The sequence below is a fragment of the Sapajus apella genome, unplaced genomic scaffold, assembly GCF_009761245.1.
Source record: "Sapajus apella isolate SASKATOON/1434 unplaced genomic scaffold, GSC_monkey_1.0 scaffold41, whole genome shotgun sequence".
Taxonomy (NCBI): Eukaryota; Metazoa; Chordata; class Mammalia; order Primates; family Cebidae; genus Sapajus; species Sapajus apella.
This window is the reverse complement of record NW_022436981.1, coordinates 10,201,955-10,223,499: the sequence shown is the minus strand read 5'-3', so window position 1 is coordinate 10,223,499 and position 21,545 is coordinate 10,201,955. Positions and strand designations below refer to the sequence as shown.

Below are 21,545 nucleotides of genomic sequence, written 5' to 3'. Positions count from 1 at the left end.
GCGCCCAGCCTATACCTTTTACACTCAAACATTGCTGCCTGGGCCACCAAGACTGTTAAGAAATGTACAGATTGGGCTGGGTGCAGTGGCTCATGCCTGTAATCCCAGCACTTTGTGGGGGCTGAGGTGGGTGGATCACTTGAAGTCAGGGGTTTGAGACCAGGCTGGCCAACATGGTGAAACCCTATCTCTACTAAAAATACAAAAAATTAGCTGGGCGTGGTGGCACATGCCTGTAGCCCTGGGAAGCCTGGGACAGAAGAATCGCTTGAACCCAGGAGGCGGAGGTTTCAGCGAAGTGAGATTGTACTACTGCATTCCAGCCTGGGTGACAGAGCAAAACTTAGTCTCAAAAGAAAAAAGAGGGGTTGGGTACAGTGGCTCATGTCTGTAATCCCAGCACTTTGGGATGTCTGGGGGGTGGATTACCTGAGGTCAGGAGTTCGAGACCAGCCTGACAAAGATGGAGAAACTCTGTCTTGACAGAAGGAGAAAGAGAGAGAGAGAGAGAGAGAGGGAGAGGGAGCAAAGAAAGGAAGAAGGGAGGGAAGGAAGGAAGGAAGCTGCAGATTGACTGGGTTTGCTGAGGGCTTCTCAGTGACCTCTGAGCCCCGCTTCTCTTCCTGCGTGCCTGAGCCCCTAGCCCCGGGTCTGTCCATGAATGTCCTCCCCCAAGAACCACAAGCTCCAGAATTACCCCCTCACCTTGTCCCTTCTCAAAGATCATATGGCTTCAGCACTCCTTACTGCTGTCTCCCTCTCCCACTGGGAAGAAAACTATGAGGTTAAACTAAATGGAGATCAGCTGCTTGAAATATTTTATACTGAGGCATGACCTAACCATCATAACATTTAAAAAAATAATGGAAATTTTGCATTTTACATGTTGTTTTTGTTGAAGGACTTTTTTTTTTTTTTCTGTGTAAATACCACTTTTATAAGCAGATTTCCCATAGCTCTTCCACTTTACAAAATTGACTTAATTTTTACTCTGTTCTTATGTCCGGACACTATGATTTTTTTATGGTTGTAATAAAAATGCACAGGCTGAATTCCGATTTTTTTTCCACTCAATAGTATATCCAAATATTTTGAGATGTTAGCATTTTTTAAAGATGAGGTTGTCCTAAATACCTACCAGTAAGGGATTGGTTAGATCAATTTAAAATGGTGTGACATAAATCTGTATGCATCGTCATAGAATGATGTCCAAAACATATGGTTGTGGTTTTTTAAAAAGCAGCTTACAGAATGCCATATTGGTGTGGGCCTTTTTCTGTAAACGTTTGAATGTGTTTTATTTTTATAGAAAGATATCTATAAGGATGATCATCAAAACAGCACAAGTGTTTTTCTCTGTCATAGGATTTCAAGTAATTTTACTTTTTTCTCCATTTTTATATCTGTCTCCTCATATATATTTTATATATATATTTTTTTTAACAGGGTCTCGCTCTGTTGCCCAGGCTGCAGGGCAGTGGTGTGACCACAGCTCACCGCAGCCTCATGTATATATATATATATATACATATATATATATATATTTTGATGAGCAGAAAAAGGCAATGTTAAAGTGATTTCATTTTGGGAATGGAAAGATGGAAAGTTTGGATTAGTGACAGAGCTTGCTACTGGGGGAGAGGTGGCAGGTTGGGGGCAGAAGCCAGTGCCCAGGTGGAGGGTGGGGGTGAAGTGGGAGAGAACAGAGGGGCAGGAGGAGGGAGCTTGACAGCAGGGCAGCCAAGGGATGCTAGAAAGAGAAGCCCACACCCTAGATCTTACAGATGCCATTCCCATCTAATATAAATCAAAGCGTTACCTTTCAGAAGCCTTTTGAACAGTGGCTCAGAGGGTAAAAATGAGGGTATTAAACCAGTCATAGAAGGATACAAAAGCATCAAGAAAAACTCAAGTCAGGATCAACTAGGAAGTTGGCCAGGCGCAATGCCTCATGCCTGTTATCTTAGCACTTTGGGAGGCTAAGGCAGGAGGATCCCTTGAGGCCAGGAGTTTGAGACCAGCCTCGGCATGGTGGTGTGTACCTCAGTTACTGAAGAGGCTGAGGCAGGAGGATCATTTGAGCCTGGGGGATTGAGGCTGCGGTGAGCTGTGGTCACACCACTGCCCTGCAGCCTGGGCAACAGAGCGAGACCCTGTTAAAAAAAAAAAAAAAAAAATGACTCTAGAAGTGGAATGTAACTTCTTACTTCTAGACAAGCCACATGAATGAAATGGCCAAAATTTGAAAAATATAAACCCCAATACAGTAGTCCATTGCTGCCCAATTGAGAGGCTGCGGAAATGGGGCTACCCAGTCAGCTTTGGGTGAGATCTGTTCACTTTGGTTTTCTCTCCTCCTCCTCCTCCTCCTCCTCCTCTTCTTTCTTCTTTCTTCTTCTTCTTGAGTCTCACTCTGTTGCCCAGGCTGAGGGCAACGGCATGATCTCCACTCACTATACCCTCCGCCTCCTGGGTTCAAGCGAGTCTCCTGCCTCGGCCTCCTGAGTAACTGGGATTACAGACAGCCACCACTATGCTAGGCTAATTTTGTATTTTTAGTGGAGACAGGGTTTCACCATGTTGGCCAGGCTGTTCTCAGACTTGCTCATCGCGGCCTCCCAAAGTGCTGGGATTAGAGGCACGAGCCACCCAGCCTGGCCCACTTTGGTTTTCAAAACCAAAAGTGAGATGCTCTGCCTCTGCATCCCTTCCAGGGGTGTAGTAAGTAAACAGGTGCTTTACTACTTTGGTAGAAAAATACATTACTCATTAATACCATATGAAGGCTCTGACAAGTCCTGCAGTAAAAAAGCACCTACTGCCTAGCATTTCCCAAGGCAATCTGCCCCAGGAACCTTTGTGTAGCAATATACATAGTAGCCACTTTCTTTGATCCTCTGAATGTCCTTTACAGAGCATTGAGGGGCTTCTGTGAAGTTTTAGGATTTGATTGCCTGGAAGAGGCTCTTGCTCAGGACTGGCAGGCTGGGGCAGATGGTGTCCTCAAGTGGGTGGTGTGCTCAGGGCTGGTAGGTTGGTGTGTATTCCTGCTGTCCCATGGAAGATGGAACTGTTGATGCTGGTGGCCTTGTCAGCATGTGTATGTTAAGGGTGATTTATGTAAAGGATAGGGGCAGGAGAATCCACAAAATGATAAATGACAAAGCAATGATAAAAAAGAAGAGGAAAAATGTTACTTATTGAATACCTGTGATGTGCTAGGCCTTGTGCTAGATTTGACCATCTAATCCCACTAGTCCCCTCCGCAGTCCTCTTTATGCAGTCTATCTCTGTCTGCACCAAGCAACTGAACAACTCCGTTTCAGAGTTAGTGGGGGCAGAATTGGGATTTTGGTACAGGTCTTTCTGAATCCAAAATCTAGGCTCTTAACTATTGCGCTCTACTACCTGTCAACAAAGAGGTGCAGGCAGCGAGTGCTTCAGGCGTGAGGAGGAAGCAGCCAAGAGGACTGATGGCAGAATGGGGAGGAGGAAGGAGGAGGTGAGGCTGGAGCAGGCCCTCAAAGGAAAGCCAAGGCAGTGGAACAAATGGAACGCAGAACAGATGGCTGGAATGCAGGCAAAAAGGACATTCAGAGAATCAAAGAAAATAGTTACTATGTATACTGCTATACAAGGATTCCTGGGGCAGATTGCCTTGGGAAATGCTAGCCTGTGTATGTGTGTGTGTGTGTGTGTGTTTTTTTTTACTGCAGGACTTGTCAGAGCCTTCATATAGTATTAATGCATAACATATTTCTCTACCAAATATATTTGTTGATCTTGAAGAGTATCTAATGAAATAATATCTTTAATATATCCTTTAGGACATCCAGGACTATCATATTAGTTTGGAAAGATGTGTTAATCGAATGTGGAGAGGAAGGGAGGTTTAGGAACGCCAGATTAAAGAGTTAGACATTATCTTTTTAGCAGCAGAAGCCATGGAGGGACTATGGTGTTTGTGTGTATATGCCTGGCTGCTCTAGCTAGAGATAGTGGGAGGGGAGGAAGGGGGTTTGAGTCTTGAGGCTGAGAATACAGTTAGAAGTTTCTCCTACGGCTGGTGGCAAATGAGTGTATGAAGCTCTTAGCAGCACTGGGAGTAGAAATGATGGATTTAATAAAATGGTAAAGGAAAAAGCCAACAAGGGGCGATAAGGGAAGGTGGGGAGTCGTTGACTGCAGCATGGGCCATCAGCAAGTATAGAGCTCTCTCCTGGGCACCGGGTTTGGTATGCCGAATGGGAGTTAATGATGCACTATCTACGTAAAGATGCAGCCTCCCACCTCCCGCCCTTGGAAGAAAAATTCCAGCAGGAAAAGTAGATATGAGTGTCAGTGGAATAGAGTTGGCTGCTGTAGTAGAGATTTCCAAGAAAGCAAGAAGAGCCAAGGCTTGAACCGTGGGCCTGGAGGTGAAGCCATGTCCCAGAAGCATGGGGAAGAATCCGTGGATGCAAAGGGACTTCAGAAAACACCCTTAAAAAATGAGAAGACTGTGGCCCAGTGAGGTGGATGGGAGCAGGCGGAGGCAGCCCATCAGGTTTGCGGCTGAGCTGTCAGGAAACAGGTCTCTTGCCTCCTCACTGTACTTTTCTCCCCTCTGCTTCCTCTTAGTAATATATTATATGCACAGCCATTTGAGCATTCTCCATTTGCAGAGCTTCAGTAGAGCTGCAGGTGGCCTTCCTAGCAGGCGTGGCCACCAAGTACCCAACAGGTTTCAGTCTGTTCTTGCCCCTCTTGCCTCCGCAAGATAGTGAAAGGGCTGGGGAGCCTGTTGGTCTTGTGCAGGGGCTGTCCTCTCTGCATCCGTGCCCCCTGGGCTTTGCATGGGGGGAGCCTGGAGTCTCTCTCTTTAAGGCTAGAAGCCAGAATGGCTGCCTGGGACTGCTGGCTATCTGTGCCCTCCCCTCTTGCCCAGGCTCAGACTGGGGCAGAATGTGGCCCAGGGCCTGCTTGTCAGCACGTGGCTAGGGTTTCCGTGTTAACGTTCCCAAATTGGGATCTCAGAAGATCAAGTGTCCGTGTTGTCTGATCACGCTGAGCCTTCTCGAGCGGCCAGCTGCGAACCTTTCAAAGGGCTGTGTGTAATTGGCTTGGGAGATGCTGTGGGGGACTGAGAAGGGGACAAAGAAGTCAGTTTTTAAAAGGAAAAAAATAAATGAACATAACAGTCTTGGGCCAATTGGGTGGGGCATAGTGCTTGGGCACATTGAAACCCCTTCCTCTTCCCTTCCTATTTTTCCACTTCCAGAGCCCCCTTTGGCTAGTGCCAGACTGACCCCTGCAGACCCCCTCCATGTAAATACAGCCTCTGTCTCCCACCCCCTTCCTCATTATGCATTCCTTTAATCTGACCCATCTCCAGGTCGCCAGCTGGCAGAGACTCAGCAGATTCCAAACCCCAGCTGGTGCCAGAGTGTTTACACGGGCCAGGGAAGCTTGGCAGACAACCTGCCCCCAAGCTACTCAGCTGTAGGAAAAGGTAGAAAGACTCCCGGAGATAAGTGGCCCATTTGTTTGCAGACTTTCCCTCCTCCCTCATTCACCCTCCCCTGCATGCCCACCCTCACTCCAGTTGCTGCTCCATCCTGAAAACGTTAGAAAGAATCCCTTTGTGAAAGGAAGGTAAATGGCTAGGGACTAGCAGGGTAATCCCTTCATCCAAGTGACCCTGTGTGGCACCCTGAGCACATGAAGGGAAAGATCCTTTGCTTTCCTGACTGGAACAGATCAGATATTAATTAGGAGACAGTATTGGTTAATATAGAGCCAGTCCTCATTCATAATGGATCTGGTTTTCCAAAATAATAACAAAAGCTTTGTGACCGAGTGTTCATGAAGCCAGGACTTATATTTGTCACTGCGGCCTGAGGCCAGTGGTGCCCTCGAGATCCTGTATTCACCTCCTCCTTCCTCAGTAAAGGCCCTCTTGAAAAACTCAGGCAGGAAATCGTTCGGCCACAGCAGTGGTTTGTCTTGATCTGGGTTTGTGAGAAGCTGACCCAGGCTTCTCTTGCCTAAAGAAAACAATTTCTGACACTGTTTATCAATACTGTTGGTCCTTTGGAAATTAGGTGGCCCATAAAGAGTGACGATTTGTCTATCTCTCATGAGTTTCATGAGGGATAGTACCAGGTTGTGTGTGGAGGAGAATTTTGCTGATTTAAAGTGTCCTATTTGGCTGGGCATGGTGGCTGACACCTGTAATCCCAGCACTGTGGGAGGTCGAGGCAGGCGGATCTCTTGAAGCCAGGAGTTTGCGACCAGCCTGGCCAACACGGTGAAACCCCACTCTAAAATAGAAAAGTTAGCCAGGCATGGTGGTGCACATCTGTAATCCTAGGTACTCGGGAGGCTGAAGCAGGAGAATCACTGGAGCCCAGAAGGCAGAAGCTGCAGTGAGCTGAGATCTTGCCACTGCACTCCAGCCTGGACGATGGGAGTGAAACCCCATCTCAAAAAATAAAAATAAAAATAAAAAAGTGTTCCTTTGCTGGTGGTTATGTTGATGAGTTAACTATTATCATGTGGTGTTAGCATTAAGTCTTTTGTTTGAGGACCATATCTACATCAGTCAGGGTCCCAACAGGAAGCAGGTGGGGTAATCCAGGAACGGTTATGTAGGCACAGTTCACAAGGGCGTGGACTGGCTCAGGGGAATCAGATAAGGAACTGTAAAGCATTCCAAGGCTTGTGAATGTGGGGAGATATCCCTAGGCTTGAAGGGGCCAAGGATAGCATGGATCTAGAACTAAGAGGGAGGCGGGAGAGAGAGGGAATATCATTGAGAGCTGTGGTTGGAGGGGAGGGGGCTGGGGTTTTGGTAGAGGGCTGCAGTCACTGCCGGAACTGTCCAGCAGGAAGGGAGCCAGGTAATGAATACCCTCCTCATGCTCTCTGCTGTCCTGCAGATTCCACCAGAAGCCCACTGAAGTACTGCATAAAAGTGAAGCTGTCTGTTCTGGGACTCAGGGTAGGATGGAGCATTGTGCAGCCCAGTAGATATTACAGTTGCTATTCTGCCTCCTGTTTGAATCCTACCTCATATATGGCAACAGGCAATCAAATCAGAAAGCATGGCAAAGCTAAACTGATGTCCCTGAAACACTACCATCTCTGAGACTAGGACTTTTGAACAGACATTTTCTGATTATAAGTCAAATAGTGCAACACATCTAACTTTAAGCTACTTTCACCCTGATTTCTGGTGAGAATTAGAATCACCCTTGCTTCTTAAAGTGGTAGCACATTAAATGCGCCCACTTCCATCTTTTGGCTGGTTCAGGTAATACTCAAGTACCACTTAAACCCATTTCCTTCTCTTGCTCCATTGCTTTGCACACTAGCTCTCAGGGACCAAGAGCAGTTTCTGATGCAGCATAAATGGGATTCTAATCACTGTGTTTAACTACCATTAGTCTTTGAATATCTGTATCCAACAGGAAATGGCTTTCTTGACAGTGTCACATGCAGGAGCTTGGACTCATGTATCTATTAGGTAATTGATAAAATTTGTTGGTTAATTATGAAATATGAGATGGTTTTGTAGAGTATTGTGGCTGAAAAGAGTTTCAAATTTTATGTTACAATGTTGCCTCCTTTATACTTTGAGGGAAACAATCATTTCTTTATCTGGGCTTGAATCATTGTGGGAAACAAAGCTTTGAAATGCACGCCATGCTGGAATAGATGATGAATTCAAGAGACAGTTGACTTTGGGCAGCTTTTGGAAGGAAGGAAGAGAGGAAGGGAGGGAGGGAGGGCGTGAAAGAGGGAAGGAAGGAAAGGAAAGCTTAAGGTATCTGATGGCCAGATACCCTTTCTTCCATTTTAGACTAGTTCATTTGAAACAAATGGGCACAGCTGAGATCTGAAGTTGGGCCACACAGTGGGCCGCCCATGTAAAGCCGCCGTGACTATCCTAAGCTAAACCATTGTATCTCCAGGACTCCTCCAGTACTTTCCCAGTGCCATGATGATTCTGTTCTAACTCTCACCTGCCCCCCATTTATCCACTTTGTGTTCATCTTTCTAGGTCAGCTCACCCCCTCCCAGAAATCTTCTCAGAGGAGGTCCAGAAATCTCTAAACCCAGGGCATAACAGGTGTTTTTTGGTTCTCTCCTTTGTGCCAAGATCACTGGGGGCATGGAGATAAATAAAGACATGGTCTCTGCCTTGGAGAAAGCGAAGGAGCTTTCACTTGCCCTTTGCCTAACGCTGTCCTGATCTATGACATCTCTTGTCTTAGAGTGAACCCTTTATGCGTCAAGGTCTCATTTTGATCATTGGATCTTAGGCACATTGTTCAGGTAGCATGGTGATAAACAATCCAGATGTCACAGTCAGATGGATCTTGGGATCTAGTCCAGCTTCTGGGGCTTATTAACTGTGAGCCTTGGGACATGTTCCTTAAGCTTTTTGGGTCTCAGTTTTTCTGCACATTAGGGCCTCTGGGAGCCTGAAATGAGATCATTTCTATAAGCGTTCAGAGCAGTTCCTGGCAGATGGTAGAAGTTCAGTCAATAGTAGTAATGTACCAGTTCCTTATAGCATTGGAGGTTAGATGAGGTAATCCTGTTTGGCATTTAGCACAATGCGTGGCATTTCATAAGATCTCACACGTTAGATGTCATTGTCACTCCTTGCTGGGTTGCTGAGGATTGTTTGAGGTAACTGTGTGAAGTGCCTTTACCTTGCCTGGCTTGCAGTAAATGTTCAAAGAAGAGTAGTTGGTTGTATCATCTTTGTGATAAAGGAGTTGGACTAGATGTATAGCCTGGCTCTGTATTCTGGTCCTGAGCCTTTGAGGGAAGGAAGTGGGCCTTGTAATTTTTTTCATCTCCGGTAGCATTGTGCCCAGAGCCTGTGTTCCATATTTTGTGATTGAATAATTGATTTAAAAAAATTTTTAAATCTTGTTTTTGTAGGGACAGTGCTAAACAAAGACATGTTGCTAGGGTGTGAAACTACCTTAACAGCCAGCTTTGTGCACATGAACATGAGCACACAAACACACCATACTTCTAATGCTTTCCCTGACATATCTGTTTAGAAAACCTGGTGTGGCCATTGTCAGATCTGGAACTGCCCCATGGCTGTGGCAGCAGTCGCTGTGACTGTAGAACATGAACATGGACCCTGGCCCATGGCCAAGTGCTTATCTGCATGTCTGCGGGTTCTGATTCTGAACTCGATCAGTCCAGCCGATGCAGTAAAGGCTGACAGGCTGCGAGGAGACTGGAGGCCTCCCGGGGCCCTCCACCCCTTTGGCACCCTGACAGTTCTCCCTCTGGGAACCTGCAGAATAGTCATCCCTTGTAACTCCATCCAGGTGGCCCTGCCACTCCCTCTAGAGAAATGAATGAAAGTGAAGTCAGCTTCTGTGAGTGGCAGTGTAGCATCGGTTCAAAAGAATTGATTAAATAGAAAATTTCCCAGCCCCCTTGTGAATATAGTAGAGGGGTGTTGTTAATTTTATTTCTGCCTCTCTCCCCTCTACCTCTTCTGAAGTACATTAATTCAAGGAGCATTTATTGAACATCTTCTCCATAGCTATTGTGTGTATCAAGACAAGGTGTCCAAACTGCACAAGCAGCAGGGGTTTTAGGGAACTGAGAAAGGGCATGGTCTTAGCAAAAGCTGCTCAGGCCCAGTGCTCCCTCTTGGGCATCCCTCTCTGCAGTTCTGGATCTCAGTTCCTGAAGTAATACCCATTGGATAGGTGTAATTCTGAGGAGATCATCCTCTCCAGACCCCCTTGCTTTTCTGTATGTCCAACCACATTTCTCTCTATGGTCTTTCTCTTTACCACACATGGTCCAAGCTTCTCCTGTACCTCCCTGACAGTCCACTCCTGATCTCTTTGCTTTCCTTCAGAGTTGAGCTGCTAGACTGAGCGGTTCACACTTCTGTCTCCACACTCCCGCCCCATGCTCACCCACACACACCAGTTCTGCCCCCACTTTCCTCCAGCTTTGGCAGCATTTACCAGTGACCTCTGGTTTGTAAATCTGATGGACACATCATACATTCATTCCACAAATACTTATTAAGTCCCCACTATGTACCAAGCGCTGTTGTAGGCACTTGGGACCTATCAAAAAAAAAAACAAACCCCAAAAACCTCAGCTCATGTGCTGCTCACATTTCAGTCCTGGGTTGACTGGTCCTCCCTGGGGCATCTGCAGGTGTGTAGCTGACTCCTTGCAATGTTCTCTTCTATGGGTTGCTGGGCCCCTTCTGGTTTTCCTCTGGCCCCTCTGACAGTGTCTTCTCAGTGCGCTTCTCCCCTCTCACACCATCAGCCATCTACAACACCCTGTGAATATCTGTCATCACCCCTAGCACATTTTATTTAAATTGGACATTTGTGTGTCTGTTTCCTGAACAAGACCTGAGTACTGCTCTTGGCCATTCCCTCACCTTAATTAATTGTGCCATCGAGTCTTTTGCTAATTGCCTAGCACTGGCCCAGGTCTGTTGCCATTCCCTAAATCCAGGCCTGGATGATCTCGTCTTGCAGAAACCTAAGTCTCTGTGCTGCCTGGCTCACCTCCCATCTCCAGTCCTTTACACTGTGAGCAGAATGAGATTTCTGCAAAGGAAATTGCATGGGATTGTCCCCTGCTTAAAAAACATCAGTGGCTTCTTCTCACATATAGGATGAAGTTCAGTTTTGATACCTGCCGTAAAGGGTCCTTCATGGGACCTGCCTCCTCCAACCTTCCAGCCTCATTACCATCTATACACAGGCCCCTCATTTTCCCTGGGAGTCATATATCTCCCTTCTCTCTGCTTTAGTGCATGCGGTTCCCTCAGCCTGCAGCACCCTTCCTGCCTCCTGTTTGCCTCTTCAGCCCTGTAGAGTGCAGATCAGGCAGAACGTTGCTGGTGAAGTTTTCCCTGGAGTGGGGCAGCCTCAGTTCTCACAGTCAGGTGTGTCTCCTCTGCCCTCCTGAACTGCCTGTACCACCTATGAGAATGATGATTCTGTTGTGTTGTAAATGACTTGTTTGCATATTGATTTGTTGACTGGCTGTGCATTTGAGTGGTGGTGCCATTCCTACCTGGAATGGTGGTGTGGGGTGTGGGTTTGGAGCAAAGTTTTTGAGTCTGGGAGTTGAGGGGGCAAAACATGAAAAGCGGTAAGGTGGGGCCACCTGTGGAAGTCTTGGAATGTCAGCATGGGTCCTGATTATCTCCTGAGTAATAGGGAGCCACGGAGAACTGTGAAACAGGGCCTGTGGAATTTTAAGATGGATCTGTTGTCTCTCCCAGGGCTTGGTCAGAGGGAGATGGCAAAAACAGCACCTGGGGGTGGTTCTTGCAGCTGCCCTTGGCATGGCCATGGCCTTGGTTCCTGCTCAGGGTGTGTGTGTGCAGTGGGGCAGTGGGTGGTGTCATAGCAGTGATTGGACAGTGAAGGAAGAGAACCATGCTCCCCATTCTTCCCCTGCTCCTGCAAGGCCTTGACAGGAGAGCTTCTTTCTTCTTTCCTTCTCCTTGTGTGTGTCTGTGTCTGCCCTTTATGCTCTTACTCTGTGATTTTTTTGCAGAGAGATTATCTATGCTTGTTGGCAAGAGCTTAAGGTCATTCATGTCTCAAGCAGCTCCTGTCCCTTCTTGTAGCCCCCTGAAAAAGACTTGCTGAATGGGCCTGGGTGGGGGACACCTGGCCTCCTGGACCTTGCTCCAAGGCCTGGATTCAGCACCAAGTGGGGCTTTGCACACTGAGCCGTGGCCGAGGGGGTCTGATGCCTCCTGTCAACCTCTGAGATCCAGCTATGAGTTCAGATGAGAGTCCAGCCTCTCCCTGATTTTGGATTTTCTTCCTGGGCCACCTTTGCCCTGTGTAAAGTCACTATTAGATTCCTGGGATGCTGATAGTTTAGAATGGAGACTAGCCTTGCAGGACTGTGAAAAAAATCCCCAAGTCTTTTTAGAATTTAGTTAAAACCCACTTTCAAGTTAGTCTAACGAGATTTCACATGTATATAAAGTACGTGTGAGAGAGAGAAAAACCTTGGGATATGGTATTTAATCTAAATATTGACATTTGCCCAGGCTTTGTATATTTGGTTTAGGGGTATGCAGGGACTGGTTTGTGGTGAAGTATGGGGAGTGTTTACCTGAGGCCATGCCTTTGGTGTTAATTTGCATTTCCTGTTCATCTGTAGCACATTTTCCTGGGAACTCTTGCCTTTTATGTTGTTATTTTCCTTTTCCACTTTGAAGATGATTCTCATTATCCCTTTGCGACTAGTATTTGCTGACAAACAGAGATGTTTGAGTGCTGGATGTTTTTCATTAATGTTCTTGGCCTTGGATTAAGATGCTGGAATCAGATCATCCTCATGAAGTTCTGCTTATCAGGTTCCCTCATGTAGGTGGTCATTGGCCGGTCTTTGTAGACTCAAGCAAAATGGACTCAAACGCCAGTGCAGGATGTGTTATGACGCATTTCCCACGGGAGGGGGATGCACTGTTGTAACAGAGAGTGGTGGGAAACCAATGTGATTCAGAACCAAGACACACACAGCAGAGCTCCCCAGGCTGACCTTGACTTCTAAAGCTACTGGAATGGTACCATGCAACTCCATGGAACCCCTCATTGAAGCTCTTACTGACACGCTCAATGGAGTAGGGGTAGTATGGAAACTACGACAGCAGAGATCACACATCTAACATTAAAAAAAACTTGTATTTTCACCTTCCGGCCTCAGTTCGCTTAGTTTAATGATAGGCGGAGGTTGACACCCAGGGTCAAGGCCTGTCTTTATGTGCCCCTACACAAATACCCAGAGGAATTTGAAGGCTTCCTGTGAGAATTGGCCGGCAGCCCTGCTGACAAGCCTGGTTTATGGCCCCTGGAAATGGCTTCACCCTGCTCCATCACTATGTGAACTCGTGGCTCATTTTCTTAGCAGGCTTTAATCCATGTGCCTAGCTCTTCAGTCAAAATGTGGGGGTCAACATGCTCATGTTTTGAGCAGGAAACTTTCCGGATGGTAGAGAATAATTTAAATGGTCGCAGCAGATCACTGTCTGCCAACTCTTGCTTTCCCTAAGCAAACAAGCAAATGAAGGCAAATATACCTGAGTCCTGCCTGGTCCAGCTAACCTGGGTCTGTGGAGACCTTGAATAATCCTTTTATTTCCCTGAACACCAGGAAATGCCAGAAGTTCCTTGGGGATGAGTCTCTCTGGCACCCACTCTTTTTACTTGCTGAGGATTAGTGACAGACTGGATGTCGCAGACACATCTATACTGATTAGAATGACCCTCCTCTCTTTTTGCTTTCTGTCTTATGGAGCAAAATTATCTTTAAAACTACAGCTGAAATGACACTGTGCTATATCAGTGAGGGGTTCCTTTTCTGCAGTCAAGTCTAAAATATTACCTAATCTCAACTCTCCAAAAATCACTCGCAAGCTGAAATTCTGCACTCCATAATCTTCTTTTTTATGTTATGAATTTTAATGTATCAATGATACTGCATCAGAACAGGTGGCTTTTGGCCAAAAGTAAAAATATTTTCTTCTGACTGATGTGTGTATTACTAATATCCAAACACAGCCAGTAATATGAACTTTGCCCTGTGATGCAGCAGAAGTAAATATTAAGAATGTTGCTATTTTGAAAAATGATTTTGCCTGAGCATTTAAAAATTCTTATTTAGTTTTTAGCTTCCATAAGGAATGGTTTATGAGTATGCTATACTCTCCAGATAAGGGGAAAAGCTATTTGGTGGGGACAGGTAGGTGTGCGTGAGAGTGAAGTACATAATCAAGTGGTAAGTATTAGAAATACCCAGCCAGTGCTTCTATTTAGGGGAGGATGAGAATATATATATTAAGACTCTCAGAGAAGTAATACATTTATTTCAGACAAATGCGTATGTTTTACGTATGGCTATTTATAGGGCACATAGTAGGCCAAGTTCAAGCTATACAAGTATAAATTGCAGAAACATGCAGTCTCCTTAAAGTTATAATTAACTTGTGGATATAAAGACAGTGAGGAAGGCTTTCCCTAGGCCACCCTTTGTTTCTCAGTACCTGATTAACGTCCCAAATTGGGGATGTATATTATGGCAAGTCCAAGCTTTATACCTCTTCTCTTTTTTAAAAGCCCAACTTCAAAGATTTTTAAAACCCTTTATTGTGACTCTTTCTAAATTCCTCTGTATTCCAATGTAAAGTTAAGACTTTTAAATCTATGACTTATAACAAACCAAGTGATATAATTTTATCGTGGCTATTCAGATTACGAGTTTTTTTCATAAATACACAATGTCACTTTTAATCTAAAACTGCTATCAAAACTGTTAATAGTGAGTCTATTCAGCATTGTGATCACAGGCTTGTAGAGAATCTGTTGTGTGTGTGTTTGTTTAGCTTTGCCTGATTTTTGTATCAAGGCAGTTTTTCAGGTGAAAAACCAGAATCTCTAGGCGTTGCTAAAAGCCATACAGAAAGGTACTGTCAGAACTATGCCCCCTGCGATTCAGGCGCTCAGCCCTCGCAGACAGCCTCTGGCCCTTCAAAAGGGAGATTTTTCAAAAGGCACAAGTGAAAAGCTTCTTTGTTTCAGCTGTATCTGCCTTTTACCGAGCAGTAGAGGGGCCGCAAACCCAGTCCCGTCGCACCCTGGCTGCATACCTGCACATGCAGGTGATCAGTGGGCTTGGGACGTAAACACTCCAGGAAAAAAATGCTAAAAGACTCTTCTATTTAAAAAAACGAAACCCAAAAATCTCTTCCCCACTAATTGGGTATAACTTTCCAAGGTTTTCTTGTCTGCCTGAAATTTTCCTAACTTCCTCTGCAGAAGGATGCAAAATCAATCTAGAGAAAGCCTTAGTGAAGACCCTTTTGCTTCCAAAAACAGGCTGAGCTGGGAGAAGAAGGGAAGTTTTAGGTGCCTAATTTCCCAGACTCAGCAGGATCTGTTACTTGGCTTTATCCTGTGCTTCTGAGGAAGTAAAAACGAGCGTCCTCACTCTCTGTCATGGAATACATGTGTCTCTGTGTTTTGTCCATTAGGTGGGAGGGGCGGTGTCCGTGGGACCGAAGCCATTAAGAGTAGAGCTGCTCCTGTGAAAATAAGGCCTTCTGTACCCTGTCTGCCCCCAGGGGCTGGTCTGCCCACACAGCCCCTTCCAAGTGCCAATGCATGGATGTGTCTGCCAAGAACAAAACAGAATAAACTGAACCAAAGGATTTAATACTTAAAAGAGAAGCCATGAAACTGCTTTCATCACAGTTCTTTTCTTTTATCTTTGGTGACCAACTAGCAACTTGCAGTGAAAGGAGAACCTATCTAGGCATCTGGAAGCCGAGGTGTACCCAGTGCCCATGGCTGGCAGGCAGTGGATCAACCCCAGAGTCCTCATTTTCTCACTGTGTCAGACAAGGATGATACCCAGACTTTATCTTTACAAAGTGAAGAAGCAACAGTATATTTTAAACTTCTAGAAAGACCTCTTAGAAAGTTTGTCAGTGTAAAGTTGCATTTCGGGCTTTCAAAAGTAAGTAGAATCAGATAGAGTACGCCTTTTGGAGCTGAGGGTGAGGAGGACCTTTAAGGACATTTGTTCTGAGCTCCTCCTTCAGCTTTATCCTTTCCATGCTTATCTGTGAAATGGGGACATGATTAGTACCTCCCTTGTAGGGTGATTGTGAGAATGACATGAGATAGATTTATGTGAAGCCCTTGGTCTCATGTGTGGCACCGAATAAGCCCTTGGTAACATTAACTGTTGTGGTTGTTAGTGGATAAGTAAACTGGGGTCCAGAGAGACAAAATACCTTGCCCAAGGTCACTCAGTTGGCCCTCAGCAGACCTGGGACTGGAATCCACACCCACTATGCTTAGCTGGAAGCAGCTATTTCACCAGCATCCTTGGTCTAGTTACAGCCAAGAGCTCACATTCATGTGGCCCTAATACAGCATAGCATGTGAAACAGTTTTGGTTTGTTATGGCTACACGAGCATGCTCAAGGTCTTTGCCTTTGTGTTTGATGCCCTGTTTTAGTTAAAAATGTAATGTAACTTTCTCTCTTTCTCCCTCTCTCTTTCTCTCTGTATATGTGTGTGTGATGTGACCCTTCCTACATAATTTAGTGTTCTCCTTTTACTTTAGTGTATTAGCACGTTGTCACTTTTAACATTTTACCCACTGAGCTTAGCATTTAAAATGCTATTAAACTCAATAATGTTTCCTATAAACAGCCTTAGAGGGATGAGAAATAATTGTAGTGACATTTTTAATAGGCTCCTGTTTCTCAGCCCAGTGTGCTACAGGAACTCAGCTGGTGCCTACAGAGAGGGACTTGTTAGTGGTTTCATCCCCGGTCTGAGGTCAGGAGAGGGTCATGGTATGAAGATTTGGGGTACTAAAGGACCTTTTAAGGCACAGAAGACTGAAGAAGTAGGACTGCTCTTGACTAGTGATTTTTGCTTTTTTAATAGGCTCCTGGTTCTCAGCCCTGTGTGCTACAGGAACTCAGCTGGTGCTTACAGAGAGTTGGATGTGGTCAATCTAGGAGCTGATCATTCCTTCCTCCTTCAGGTGGCTGCGGAAAAGCTTGGAGCCAAATTTCTGGACACCTTTAGCCAAAGAGTAGGACTTCCTGGAGTGCATTTGTGTTGATCAGCCTCATTTCTTCTTCTTTTCTTTGCCTAAAATGTGTATTTTTGGTGTTCTTTCCTGCTTCCATTTTACATTACCCTTCTTTCTATGTGCAGTATTGTATCTCTCCTAAGTTTGTTTTTGGGACAAGTTTTTAAAAAATCAAGTTGAATGTGGCCCTTTCTGCTTGTATAGTTGTGAGGTCTCAGGAGGCTACTTTATCTCTCTGTGCCTCAAATTCATCTTTTTCATCTGTAAACCAGGGAAACTGACACCATCTTGCTGAGATATGGTAATGTGGGAGCAAGCATGGCTGTTTATAGTGAAAGATGCACTTTTTAGAATGGTTTCCGCTGCCACTACCAGGGAGGCTAGGGATGGAAAAACACTGGGATCTAGTATTTTTGTCATGATTAGGGTCCTAGATCCTGTTTTCTCAGAATCATGTTAAGAAAACATGTTAAGCATTCACCTGCAGTCACTAAATATTACAGCTGCTTACAGTATGAGTTTGTCAAATAAGAATTTATGAGAAATGTACTATTCACTCAGCTCTGGGACAGACCGAGGAAGAGAGAGGACATACGTAGAAGAATAATCGTGGACGGATGACAGGATAAGGGTCAGATAGCTGAGCACAGCACTGGCTCACTGCTGCTCAGTCGCTGTGTTCATTTTGGCATTTGCTGAGTCCTGCTGCGTTCTGGGGAGTTTGAAGCCGTCCGTGGTTGCGCGCCTCAAACAAGGCAAGTCAGATCATCGAGGCAGGTTAGATCCACACGCTCCTACAGCTTGTGTTTCCCCAACGAAGAGACAGTTTAAAAATAAAGATAAATGCTTTAGAGCTGTACACTTAAAATGGGCAAATTTTTTTTGTTGTATAAATTATACCTGAATATAGCTGTTAAAAAAGTAAAAAAAAATCTTGGCCCTCATGGTGCTGATGTTCAGGTTTGCCTTGATGAGTTTGATCCTTATTATTGTTGGATTCTGTTTTTGCAAATTCGGTTACTTGCTAAGATTTATTTGTATCCCCCAAATCAATGCTCAGCTTCCATGGTCATTCCCAGACGTGTGCAGAGCTACAAACACTTTTGAGTTGCCCAACCCTCACATTCCCAGTGGAGGCCAAACAAGGCAACACTCTGCCGTCCCGTTCCGGCTCTCATCCCTGCAGACAGATGTCCTTTTCGTAGTCTCTTTAGTGCCACATGTTTTGCATTTTTGTGCTGCTTCTTGGTGATTTCACTGTTTAAAAATGGCCCCTCACTGTCGTGCAGAAGTGCTGTCTAGCGTCCTCAGCGTAGGATGGCTGCTATGTGCCTCATGGAGATAGCATATGTGGTTAGAGAAGTTTTATTCAGGCATGTGTGACAGCACTGTTGGCCATGAATTCAATGTTAATGAATCAACAGTATATGTTAAATAAGGTGTCTTCAAACAGAAACACACGTAAAACAAAGTTATGAATTGATCTGTTGGCAAAAATAGGACCAGAGGCTTGTAGGAACCTAACCCTGTATTTCTCCCAGGAGCAATGTTTCAGTATTCACTAATTCAGTGTTTGCAGTGACTTGAGAGAACATAACTTGTGTGAATGATGACAGTTGACTGTACATGTTGGGCGAAGGCAAGAATATTTGTAGAACCCACATACCAAATGTCTGTCTTCCTCTTAAAAAAATGCAAAAGTTCTCAGACTTGGCAGTGCATTGGAATGCTCTGGGGAGTTTGACAAAATGCACATGCCCCAGAGAGTCTGGTTTAATTGGCTAAGGTGTGGCACAGGCAGAGAGATTTTAAAAGCTCTCCCAGAAAGTCTAATGTGCAGCTGGGGTTGAACACCAGTGCTCTTCACATTGAATGATAATGTGTCTTAGAAATGGACCCTGGCCAACTGAAGGAGGCTCTCTGGGGGCCAGCAGCACTTCCCGAGACCAGCCCAAGATCCAGAGCCCAGGTGTTCTTGGATTGGCTGGGCTCCTGCCCTGAGGAGAGGGTCTATCCCCTCCATCCTCCCACCCCCAGTAGTGACCCCACACACATCCTATGCCCACACACAGCTAGGGAGAGGTTTCCCTCAGGAAACCCTGGTGCCATTAAGAGAGGAAAATGGATGGCAGACAGCCCAAACCCCACAGAGGTCCACTCCATCCCGTGGTCTAAAAGACATGTGCATTTCCTGAATGAAATCAAGTGGGAGATTTGTGCCTAGGCAGGGTAAAGTGTTTGGTTAATGCCTACCTGCCTTTCTCCTGGCTTCTCCTTTCTCTCATTTTTTCCAGCTCCTCTGATCTTCCTTCACAGGGATTTCAGGCTGAGAAGATGAGGTTTATCATCAGAGGAGTCGTGTCAGACAATATGGAGTACTAGGTGGTTAGGCCAGGAATGACCCATACGAACGGAGTTCAGTGAGGGAGAGCCACCATGGCCGGTGTGGTCAGGAAGGGCTCTGTGGCGGAACTGGATTCAGGTGGCTTAGTGCCTGGACAGGTCTCACAGAGAAGGCCATTGATGACAGAGATCAGCCTGGATGATGACACTAGGGGCAGCTCCCACGACAGCAGGGGGATAAGGACAGCTGAGTGAAGCTGACTTGACTTTTGATTTTTCATCTTAAACAATGAGCCGTTACTGAGCACTTGCTGTGTGCATCTGGGCTTGTTACATGAGAGGACCTGTGAGGATAAATGGGACAGCACAGTCCCCGCCTTCAAGGAGGTGAGAGCCTGATGAGAACTATGAACAAGGGTATGGATGATAAAAACAGGAGAGTGTAACAGAGTGCATCCAGCAAGCAGAGATCATGCCCCGTGAACAGCTGGAGATGGCTTCACAGAGGTCACAGCTGGGGTGGGTCATGAAGGACGCGTGAGATTCTAATCAGAACTGTGTGTGTGTAGTGGTGGGTAAAGGAAAGGTAAGACACAAAATGAAAGGGGCTAAAATTCCCCAAAGGAAGCAGTGAGTAGGATGTATTGGCTGAAACCCAGCACATCTGTTTTAAAGAAAATACAGGCAGTTGGCCTGGAAGGTAGGTCGAGAACACTGAAAAAGGCCTTGACCAAAGGTAATAAGGTTTTAGGGTGGGATGAGGAAGACCTGTACATTTGGATAGGGCTTGGTGTTTTCTGTCACTCCTTCCCTTAGCTAATCTCATTTGGATTTTTTCCCTGCAAGCTTGATAGGACATGTCTAAGGCAGCAGCACAAAGACACAAGAAGGCTCGTCCTGCGTCTCTGTGTACAGAGTAAATGACACTCACTGAGTGGGATGGGTCTTGCTGACTCGGAGAGGGGGGAAATTTGCTCTTTAAAGGAGAGGGTTGTCTCTAAAGGTAGCTGAGGATAGTGACCCCTCGCTGGCATGTCTGGGCAACACAGGGCGTCTGTGATGCATCATTCACTTCTTTCCATGCTGCCTTTGCCACTGCCCAGTGTGTTTGTCCCCACCCTGTCCCTTCAAACCTCTGTTAGGGAAGAACCAGCACCCCTTTATTGACAGGTGTCTCCAGAGGGCCCTTGGGAAAGACCTGGTCCCGGGTTTCGTTCTCACCTGGCCTCGATGCAGGTTTCAGAACAGTGTGGTTGGTGGTTCTCAGGCCTAGTTGTCCATCTGAAACCTCTGGGGAGCTTTGAACAACATTTGCAGCTGGGCCACAGAGCCACGCTAGTCTGTAGTACCCAGACCAGCTGAGGTATTACAAACACCCCTGATTTTATGGACAAGCAGAGTGAGGCTCGTGGCATAAGATTACTTGCTGGTAGTTACACAGCAAGAAAATGGCAGAGCTGGCATTTGAACCCAGATAGTCGATTCTTGAGTCTGAGCTTCAAACCCCCAGGTTTTGTGATCTCTTCCCTGCTGGCTAAACTGTCACAATACTGATTTGGCCATGCATAACTAGGTGACAACCACCGTTTTTTTCACAGCACAACTAAGATTTTAAAGGCAGCTTTTGAAATAAACAAGCCAGCAGTGTGAGATGTTACGTCTGGCCCCACGCCTCTCAGTAAGGTAGATGTGAAATTAGCAGCTGGAATTCTCTGTTTCTGAAGCTCAGGTGTCGATTTTCAGAGCCGATCTCCAACGTATAGGCAGCCAAAGTGCTGGGGAAACCTCAGCGAGGCCCTAACCTTCTTGAAGGTTTTGACCTTATTTATTAGTTTCTGTCTTTCACACTGTTGACTGCACAGAACTAAATTGACAAGTACCTGAATGAATGAATGAATGAATGAACGAATGAATGGCTGACAGATTTGTACTATTCACTTGTGAGCTCCCATCCTGCCATGCACAGCTTGTTTCATCTCATCTGCAGTGAGTACCAGTGTAGATACCATCTGGGGCCCGGGGTATAGGTATTGACAGGTATGTCATTAAAGAAAAATAGAACAAAAACCAGTGCTAACTCTGCATTAGGCAGAACCCTTCATCCAAGAGGTTTGTGGCCCTAAGATGTAAAAGGGGTGGTTAGCAGCTTCCACCTGTTTCTTTTGATGTGGCCAAAAGCTAAACTGGAACTCTTTTTTTGTTTGTTTGTTTTACAGGTCACAGCCAAGACTGCCTTTCTATTTATTTTACCTCAGTATAACATTAGCATGCCTACAGCAGGTAAGAGTCTCTGGTTTCCAACTTCCCTGGCCTTATTAACCCTGAAGGACCTGGAAAGCTTCCTTTCCCCCATACAGATACAATCTTTTTAGGTATTTAAACCAGCCTCCAGCAGCCTCCACCACTGAGATTGCAGTGGGGAAGCATTACTAGCTAAGAACTTCCCTCTCTTCTGCTCTCTTCTTCATCAGAAGAGGACCTACCGCACCATGCAGTGCTTCATGCAGCTCCTACTCCTTTCTCCAAAGCATCTAGTGTTGACTTCTATTAGAGACGGGACATGAGCC

The 21,545-nt window shown here is 45.7% G+C and overlaps 1 protein-coding gene across 1 annotated transcript in view; it reads left to right on the top strand.

Annotated features, from left to right (window-relative positions):
- Positions 1-21,545, top strand: part of TRAM2 (translocation associated membrane protein 2) — a 73,425-nt gene that overhangs the window by 20,780 nt on the left and 31,100 nt on the right. Inside the window, exon 2 of the mRNA XM_032299680.1 lies at positions 21,195-21,258. Within this exon, the coding sequence (XP_032155571.1) occupies positions 21,195-21,258 (64 nt within the window). The remainder of the gene's footprint in view (positions 1-21,194; positions 21,259-21,545) is intronic.